This window comes from Nestor notabilis, unplaced genomic scaffold (assembly GCF_000696875.1).
Source record: "Nestor notabilis isolate BGI_N333 unplaced genomic scaffold, ASM69687v1 scaffold15690, whole genome shotgun sequence".
In the NCBI taxonomy this organism is placed as follows: Eukaryota; Metazoa; Chordata; class Aves; order Psittaciformes; family Psittacidae; genus Nestor; species Nestor notabilis.
The window spans coordinates 67,356-77,757 of NW_009911771.1; the positions used below are offsets into that span (position 1 = coordinate 67,356).

Consider the following 10,402-nt stretch of genomic DNA (forward strand, 5'->3'; position numbering starts at 1 on the left):
AGCATGCTCCAAGCAATGCCTGGGCCTAGCAATGCATCCACTGGTCTGGACATCTGACCCAGGGACTGACTCCTCAGCTTGACCTCAGACTGCTCCCATCACTATGGAAACAGACTGCTGGGCTGCATCCGACCCTAGCTACTCGCACTAGACCTGATCCTGACCCATGTATTGACTTCCCAGCTTCAGCTCAGACCAGCCTCATCACCACAAACTCACCCAATGATCTATACTCCTGGTTGAACCTGACCACCAGATGCTGCTCTGCCAGCCACAGCATTGCCCTTGGGTCTCAGGTTCCCAGCCCTCACCATGACCTGATACTGCCCTCACAGCCATGAAATCATTGATAAATATAAAGAAAATGACAGGCTTAAAATACTCATCTTTATGAAAAGAATGAAAACTGGGTCTTCTTGCAGTGCACTTTTGAGGATATTTGACACTAATCTGGTCTTGTGAGATGAGCACAGAGATCCAGCTGTTATAAAAACCAGGGTAAGGGATCACCAACACAGAGGAATCCCTCAAATCATCAGCCACAGCTCAGCTTCAGTATGAGCTCACAGGTAAGGTGTACTCAAAGCTGGAGGAAAGCTGACTTTTTCAGCATCCTACATTTATCATGGCAGGTACTTTACCTCTAGTATGTCTCTGTACCTGAGATAAAAATCCTACTGTTGCCATGTTTCTCCTAATCACACTAAGCAGATTGGGTATCTGAATCATAAACTTAATCTACAGATACACGTAATTGTTAAAAGTCAAGGTGTTTATGTACCTGCCAGCATGTGGGACTGAATGATATAAAGTCTCTTGTATCTCATTAGCAAGTAAGACAGATATGGTAATCTGATTAGAACTACAGATATGGCCTATTTGCTGTAAATAAACTTATAAATTTATATATTGCATATAGGCCTGACTGAAAATAGTACTACCTTACATGTAAAAATAAACACAATGATATAAAATACAGATTTCACTTCATGGGCTAAGAGTTACAGTCTACCTTCTGAACAAATGAAAATTCTCAATTCTATTAAAAAGTCAAAATGTCAGTATTATATAAAATGCACTGAAATATACTAACAAATATTTCTGCACCTTTACCGTTTAAGAATGCTAATTCTCTAAGATATCACTCTGAAGGCCAGTGTGCCATATTTTTTTTATTCTCTAAATGATATGAGCTATATCTTAAACCAAGGTATAAGCACAACAATACACACCATACCTTTGCTGTATAAAATGAAGTACAAGCTATCATATGCTGAATGCTCTCATAACATCCTGCCTGTGTCCTCTGCAAAGTAGCACTTGGAATTTCTTGAAGGACAGCCAAGCACTTAATGAGGATCTGTAAATACAAGGGTTAAAACAAAGTCTGGAGTCTGCAACACATTTACAAGCTTGTACCTCTCTGCACAGCCTATTGTATTTGATGGTGAACTTCAAAACCATGTGAAAATCTAATGGATAGGATGAAATGCTAGCTCTATGAAAGCCCAATAATAAAATTTCCATTTAATTTAACAGTGCCAAGATTTCAACCACAGCCCTTTGGAATAAATTACATGTTCACATAAAATCACAGATATGAAAATTTTTTGCTGATTTAATTAATGTGAAATCAAAGAACGCTTCATTCAGTGAGACGACATATTCCTAGTAGAGGACTGCTTAAAAATACATTGAGCTGGTGAGAATTTTTAATGAAAGAAAACATTTCCAGTATGGTCTAAAAATAGATTTCTTTCTCCCACTTTTGTCTATTGGACAAGAAAAATAATATGTGACTAAACTATTTTTCCCTTTAACTAGGAAATCTGAAACATAAGCCATTTCCAGTGGCTAGCTGTGTCTTTAGTAGGTGATCACAGACAAATTCTTAAGTGAGAGGCTATCCCTGTATGTAAATAGATTTATTGTTTTTTCCTAAAAACTTCTCAGGGCCCTGAACGCCCCAATAGTCATTCCCTGAGCAGCCTCACTTGGGGCCTCCCCTCACACCTTCTCCCCAGGGGCCCAGGAGCCCCAGTTAGGATCAGACACAATCCTTCAGTCCCTGCTTCAGCTACAGTACTGGTGTGCTGGTCTTCAGTCCTGTCTCATGGATGGACAATGGGCCTGTGTTGTAGCCTTGTCTTCAGTCTCTAGCTCCAACTCCTGAAGCTCCTGCCTTTTCCTCCTAGAGGGACCCTAGGCCAGCCCAGTAACTTCACTTGCTCTGGACTCTCACTGGATCCTCTTACCAACACCTTGTTCTGCCTGCAATGTTCAGATGTCGCTGGTCTATGCCTTGACTGCACTGCAGTCACCTACATCATACAAATATGCTTTTACTGCTGCTTCCTGAAAAACTACATAATTACAGGAAAAAAATTGCATGTTCCTACTGTATCATTGAATCTAAAAAAACCCCACATCTGCTGCTTCAGAAATGGCAGGATAGGATTCAGGTACTCTGTTTTCAAAGAGAAGGTGCTTGCTTCTAGAAAGGAGCATGTGCCTGAAAACTAAGGACTGCATTATCAAAATACTGAACAGCCTTCTTATTTAAGACAAAAACTGTATATGAAGCAAACATTCCAAAAAAAGCCATAGGCAAATGCTGCTTTTCTTTCCTCAAAATTGCCATCTGCATATAGTATTCAAGTAGAATTTACTTGACTATTTTAAAAATGCCAACAAATTATCCTGAAGAAACAATTGATATTCTGCAGCTTCTTCAGTGTATCTAAAAGCAGAATCTGTACACCTTATGTGAAACACATATGCATTGTGAACATATAAAATCATAAAAGGCTTTTCTTTCAGAAGCTAGTAAGAACTCAAAGCTTAGATATTTAGCTCTCCCACTCCATTCTAAGTTTAATTTGAATCACTATAACTGCAGGACTTGGATGCCAGGTGCTTTGTCTTAAAATCTCTTACCTGAACTACTGGCACTGAAGAAATCTTGTGATAAATAATTGGAGCAAGGAGACCATAACATTGTACAACAGACTGTAGGGTGTAACTTGCATCATTCAACCAACTGCTAAGTTCAATTGCCACAGTCATTCTTTCACATTCTGCTAATCTAGCAACCTGTAGAAGAAAAACACATTTTGATTCAAATATAAATTCTGTTATTTTAAATCATTTGAGAATGAAAGAAGACAGACATTATTGCAGTTTAAAAAGCAGTGTAAGGAGCAAGTAAGATGAAAATTTAAAAATGAATTTACATTGGCACCTGTTAGAAGTATACAAACAAATCAAGCATTATACATGATTCTAAAGTAAATGACCTAATTTTGCCCTCTGAATTTGCCCATATAATCTACAAAACCCGGTTAATAAGCTCAACCTGTGTGGAGTGGAAATTTCTCACGTTAAACTCTCAGAGTACATGAGAGAAGGATAAATATTTCTTCCTTTCCTTTCCAGCTATCTGCTGCAGTCCTTGCAAGTGTCAGCAGATCCAGTAAAGTCACTGAGTAATCGACTGTTCAGATTTTTACAAGACAACAAAGACAGAGTGAAATAGGAATGTAATACTACAGAAGGCAAAACTCGACTATCTAAATAAAAAATAAAGCTTTTGTCATTAACATGCCCTTATACTGTAAGAAAGTCTGAAATAAGACGGAAGAAGCCTAGTATATTAAAACCATGAAACCCTGTTAGAACTTGTATATTAATAAAAAACCGTGTATTAAGTAGCAAACATTTTTAAAATTAAAAATACAAGATGCATCTTAGTAGGACAAAAAAAAAATATTATATTTCTTACTTAAGTTATAGTCTACCACCACTGAAGTGAAGGAAAATCCTTCCTCAGTTGGAATCAGTGAGCTCTGGATTAGACAATAACTGATTCAGAAACCATCTTCCCAGCAGGATACAAAATAACCAACAGCTACTCAAACACTTCAGAAAGGAAGACCAGATAACTCACAGAAAATTAAGTATTCTGTAAACACGATTAGTACATTGCAACATTTATATTGCAATGACGAAATAAAGCTGATCAAAAAGTAAAATCAAATCACAGAATCATAGAATGGTTTGGGTTGGAAAGGACATTAAGATCATCTAGTTCCAACCCACCTGCCACGGGCAGGGACACCACACACTAGACCATGTTGCCCAAGGCTCTGTCCAACCTGGTCATGAACACTACCAGGGATGGAGCATTTACCACTTCTTTGGACAACCCATTCCAGTGCCTCACCACCCTCACTGTAAAGAACTTCTTCCTTATATCTAACCTGAACTTCCCCTGTTTAAGTTTAAACCCATTATCCCTTGTTCTGTTGCTACAGTCCCTGATGAGGAGTTCCTCCCCAGCATGCTTGTAGGCCCCCTTCAGATACTGGAAGGCTGCTATGAGGTCTCCATGCAGCTTCTCTTCTCCAGACTGAACAGCCCTAGTTTTCTCAGCCTGTCCAGTATGTTATTTTAAGACATACATACTTGTTCCTTATAAAGTATCTCATGGGAACAGATGGAATCACAGAAGAGTGCTCTTTCCATTACATTAATGTCACAAAAAACAAATATACTCCTTAGAAAGAGTTTCAAGGTAATAAGAGAACTCTGAGATACAGCTTCAAAACGTAACCTACAAAACAAAAAAGCAGAAGAATGGTAAAAGCATGGAAATGACGATTCAGATATTGCATGCCTGAAACCGTACAAAAAGGCTTACTGCTGCTAATAAGATTTATATATAAACCTGAAAAAAATGCTTAAAATTTCTAACATAAATAAAAAGGATAAGACTCCTTTTCAAATTGTTGTCTACCTTCTACAATCCTCAGACACCTTTTCCTTAGTTGTTTCATCTAATGCAGTGAAACTTACTTTGAAAACTTGGGATGGTACAGCTTAATTATTTTGGCTGTCTCATAAAGAGCCTTTTTCTGTGTCCTGACAGTGACACATGCAATTGTGAAGTCCATTACTAAGTATGAGTAACAGACTTCTTTTCATCACTGGTGTCCTGTACTACAAGTCTCAAAAGAATCTCTTTTATTCTGCATGCTTTTTCGTTGTTAGTGGGTTTTCTGGGTTTTCTTCTTTTTTTTTTTCTTTTTTTGGTAGGTAGGGAGGCATTTGCTCTTGTTGCATTTTTTTAAAATATTGTTACAGAAAAGTCCTATAATTTTAAAGCATAAGAAACAAATTCCTCCCTCTCATCGACTTTATGTCTCAAAAGAGACTGAAACTCAAAAAGAAAGATGAAACAGACACATTCACATATTTGACATTACCAAGGTATCAACAGGGCTTCCGGCAGAAAACAAGAGGTTTTCTTTCCTTCCAGCTCCCTCTACTGTCTCTTTTAGTCCTATGCACTTTCAAACTAGTCTATAATTTCTTGGCTATGATCAATAAAACTGAAACTGTCTCATTTCAGGTCTGATACTACAGCTTTGAGAATCTTCCGTAATAGTTATTTTAAAAAAAATCACAATAAAAATGCTTGGACATAACGGTCAGAAAACTAAAATCCATGAAACCGCTTTGCCCATCTATTTAAAATTTTCTGTCTTCATTTGATTTATCTCAAAGTAGCTTCATTCAAATGTTATCTCTTAAGCTGTATGTGTAATAAATAAGTAAGTAAGTAAGTAAGTAAGTAGGTAAGTAAGTAAGTAAGCAAGCAAGTAAGTAAAAGAACTGCTTAGGAAAAAAGATTAAGGAAAAGTAAGTGGGGAAAAAAGCAAGCACAATGACCAGACTTGCAGTCCTGCTTTGCTGCCTAGGCCAGGGTTAGATTTAAAACACTCACATACTCATGAAATAGGATGCCTAGTGATTATCTGCCTGCATCAAGGCAATCCACAGGCTGCCTGTAAATCCCAAATACTTTTACGGCATGTAACATCAAGACCTTTGGTCAATTTGTATGCCTAGTATCAGACACATAGTGGCACTTGGAGGACAGAGAGGATACACACTAGTGGTCTGGCTGAGCCCGAAACACAAAGTATGCTCAGAGACATTACTTTTTCCTGTAACAGGATTAAAGGCACACACAAGCCTACATAATCTGCTTGCATCCAAATAGCATTACCATGAGAAAACCATGGGCTCTGAGGCAAGTATATCAAAACAATATAGGGAAGATGCTACCTACATTATATGTCTCAGAATAGCTGATTACCAATTATTCTATCTGTAAAGTGGAAATGAAAGTATTTTGACAAAACCTTTAGAAAATCCTTGTAATACCTATTTCTTGAAATAATTATATTTATTTCTTTATTTCTTCATAATTCTTGAAAGATTCAAGAACTACTAATATACATGCAGAAAGTTTCCTGCTTGTCACTACAGTTACAAGACTGTTCCAGTCTGTCAAACTGAAATGGAGATGCTGAAAAACATTTTCATCCCTCTTTAACAAACTAGCCAAAACTTTCCTAATGAAAGGATTAATCTAAAAAGAATTCCACACAAGTAAAGATGATGATTTGTGTTCAGTTATGTTGGACGTTGATTCATTATCAAATTATAATCAGTTGACTAACATTTACAATAATTTATTTTATTATTACAGTATTTCATATCTACTATTTCATACAAGTCTTTTTCTATTATCAGAGAATTAATTTTGATTTATTTTTGCATTTGGATCTATCAGATTTCAGTGAATGTAACCACAAAATTCCTAGCTGGGATTTGTCATCATGAAAAACCTACAATATTATGGTTGAACATTTGAAATTTATTTATAAATGGATCAATATCTCTTCTAAAGCATTTCAGCATATTCAAAGATTACTAACAGATTTAAATAGCCTTCCCAAAACAAAATTACCAAGTATTTACGTATTTTGGGTGGTGTTCTGGACAAAACTTTCAAAGTTTCTGAATTCTACTGCTCCCTTAGTTGGCAAGTCAAGAATCCAATGCGTATTACGTATTTCACATATGAAAATGCATCACACAATTAATAACCACTTCATAAATGTTCCCAGTTATCTTAAGAAAAATATCATCATCAAGAATTAGGTGTATAAATGACAGCACTTCCATAAATAACAGAAATTCTCTGCTAATTATAAACCACTATATTTTTAAAACACATTTCACACCTGGTTTTTTTTCAGACTGTTTTTCATATTGCAAGTCTGAACAAAATTTCACAGCCTGGTACTCGTTAAAATAAAATGTGCATACCTATAATTAACTATTATCTAAATTTGTTACCTGTTTTCAGCTACAGTCAAATTACTACTTGCAGAAATAACAGCTGCATTGGCAGGCGGTGGAGAAGAATGTGAAACAAAATAATCCCACATTGGTGAAAATGCTTCTCTGGCTAAAGAGAAGTTGCCCGTCTGATAGGCAACCTACAAAAAAATTTAAAAAGAAAACAAAACAAGTTTCCATGCTCATCAAAGAACTACACCAGATATGATTATAGTACATAAAAAGGGTTTTAACCTACCAACATATACATTTACATTTCTAAGAATATTCTGACATATTTGAATAAAATACATGTAGTAGCAACCTGATTCTGCTAATATTAGTTTGCCTTCAGAATTAGCATCAGAGAAGGCAAAGGAGGTTTTTGACTGCTAACCAAGGATGTAACAGCCCTTTGTGGAATACTTTACAGGTATTGTGCTGCATTTTTGAAGGCATATTATTTCATCTATGTTCATTTGACTTTTACTAATACTGCAGAATGCCCTGCTGCTCTCTATAATGGGATGTAAATGGAGCTGCTCAAGCAGGCAAAAATTCATGTGGATGCCTCTTCCTTTGGAATAGTTTAGGAAATCTTCTAACTGTTCCCCATGATCCGATCTATAGGGTTAGACAATTTCACTTTTCTCCATGCCACAATCTGTTTTAAATCTTCTTTATTAAGAATAGAGAAAAATATGACAAAGGTCTGACAGAGCCTTTGTGGTCTTCCACAAGATACAACAAAAATAATTTCAATATGAAAGTGGTTGGATCTGCTACCTGGTAAGTTCAATCACATTTTTCATCCCATACTGTAATGACTAATAAGATGATTACTAGCACTTGGTCTCAATCACAAAAATGAAAAAATAAATGGTAAAAAAGAAGAAAGAAGTTAAATGCAGACTAAAAAACAGAAACAGGGATAAAAAAACTAGCTAGAGACATCTTTCCCCTTAAACTGGAATTTTCAGTAATTTTTAATTAAGAATTGAGTTACTGAAATATACCATTTGTTACATTAAAATTGTGATTTGTGCCTATCAAGCTTTTTCAAGAAAGGCTTGAGTTTTTACCAGATGGATTTTTAAATCTACCAGTGAAAACAAGTAATTACAATCATATTAAAGTATGCGTTTATTATCAAAGACTCTAACCCTACCTGAGTTAGATAGGCTCGAACAGTAGTAACAGAAAGAGGTTGATAAGCCAGGATTGGCATAGTCATTTCCCCAATGGCATCACCAATAAGTTTTCCATCAGAAGAATATGCTGCAACTGCAAATATGTATTTCTCATTGGGTTCTAAGCCTTGTATTTCCAAGAGGCTTTTCCCATCAGCTGGTATCTATCAATAAAAATATTTTGTAGTTACCTACACTGTACATATCAAAAACAAATCTCAAATTCTAAACTTTTATTGTTAAATATATTATTTAATGATCATGGGTACAATCAAAGTACAAAATAGATTAACAGACATATCATGTTTCCACAAAGTATTAGGCTCTTGAAGACAATGAGAAAACAATGAAATGACAAGGAAAAAAGTAGCAGTTTTCTCTGGAATGCAGTTGAGTATACAGAGCACATAAGAGAACAGGTAAGTATCAGGACCTGGAATTTCTCTAAGACATTTTTATCCATTTGCACATGCACAACGCAAGTGTGCATGCTCGCAGTCACTGAGATGGAAACATTCTAGCCCTAAGGTGTGCTTCTATAGAAAGAACATATGGCTCTCCTCAATACATGCCACATGCATGTGTTAGCTATGGGCAGAGGACGTCTCAGGTCCTCTCAGCACCATCAACGTAACGTGGGAGTTTGTGAAAGAAACAAAATATTTTCATGATCTTCTCTTTATTTCCCTTCAAATAATTCTCCACCTGCACTTTAACATCACAGCTCACTCCTGACAGGCTTTTCCACCTTCCCCTCCATAACCAGGACAACTCAATGCAAAGGAAAGTTTCAGAGTCTTGAAACAAGAAACAACTGACCCAGTGACTGAAGCACAACATGAGAAACAAGATCATTGTAATGCAGCATCAACACAGCACTCTTACTCAAATACCATCTGGTCTTCATAATCAGACCTCTGAACAACAGAAATCCCTTCAAACGCTGGGGATGAACCAGGAGATCAGAAATTAGTGTAAAACAGTCTTAGGTATCCTTTCAGAGTAAGCATTTCTCACATTGATAGGTTGATAGGTCATTCTACCACCACGAATTCTAAACCTTTTTCGTGGAGCAGGCAGACAGTGGCTTTGTCTCCATATCAGCATTTTGCAAAAGCATATCCCATATCCTAAAGCAACCAGAAGTTCCATTACTGAGGTATATGGTTTAACCACAGATCTGTGCAACTCTCATGCCTGCCACAGTGAGTGGCTTGGATAGATTGCAGCAAGTTCACAGAATGAACAGCTAGCAGTGAGGTGAAAGTCTGAAATAAAACACTTAATTCACCTGGAGCAGGATCGTATATTGAAACTAGCTCACTGGACATCTCAAGAAGCTTGATTCTCTGGATTTGATAATAAGAATATCAAGAATAACATCAAAGCCTCTATTGCCAATAGCTACACACAGCTCTTTCTATAAACCTTCCTTTCTGGGGAGGAAATGGGGGAGCAGGCACAAAGGGAAAGATTTCATCTCCATCACCAAAGAAAAGTCTATCAGTGTCAGTATAAAGCTTGCTCATGAAACCAGGAAAGCTTGAAACATTGGGTAAAAGAGGTTGAAATCATTATTCTGTCTTGATGCAAAACAGAGACCTGCCCTGCAAAGAACAGAACTCTTCATGAAGATTTCCAGATATGAAAATGATCACTCAGGTCTGAGATTATGGTAAAATTTTACTGAAAAGGATATGCTGAAGCCTTTTTGCTCCTTTCCTAAAACCCAAAATGCAGAGTGTTTGGATGGATCATGGTCATTTTCACCAAAGGAAGAAAACTACACTAATAGAAAACAAACCAATCAACCAAACAAACAAAAAAAACCCCACACAAAATAAACAAACAATGCAAAAACCCACACACAAATTCAGAAAATAAACCACCAAATTGTAATGAAGAAATAATATAAAAAAGTATTCAGTCACATGATCAGTCATAAGTAATCAAAGACGTGTGTGATCATTTGTCATACTATATGTTCACAGCATGAAAGGGAAAGATGTTTGTCCTCAGTA

The 10,402-nt window shown here is 36.5% G+C and overlaps 1 protein-coding gene across 1 annotated transcript in view; it reads right to left on the reverse strand.

The window, feature by feature from the left end:
• Positions 1-10,402, reverse strand: part of CFAP54 (cilia and flagella associated 54) — a gene marked incomplete at both ends in the record, with an annotated part of 84,120 nt that overhangs the window by 56,877 nt on the left and 16,841 nt on the right. The window contains 6 exons of the mRNA XM_010016297.1: positions 642-738; positions 1,238-1,360; positions 2,938-3,093; positions 4,465-4,612; positions 7,210-7,352; positions 8,360-8,545. Of these exons, the coding sequence (XP_010014599.1) occupies positions 642-738; positions 1,238-1,360; positions 2,938-3,093; positions 4,465-4,612; positions 7,210-7,352; positions 8,360-8,545 (853 nt within the window). The remainder of the gene's footprint in view (positions 1-641; positions 739-1,237; positions 1,361-2,937; positions 3,094-4,464; positions 4,613-7,209; positions 7,353-8,359; positions 8,546-10,402) is intronic.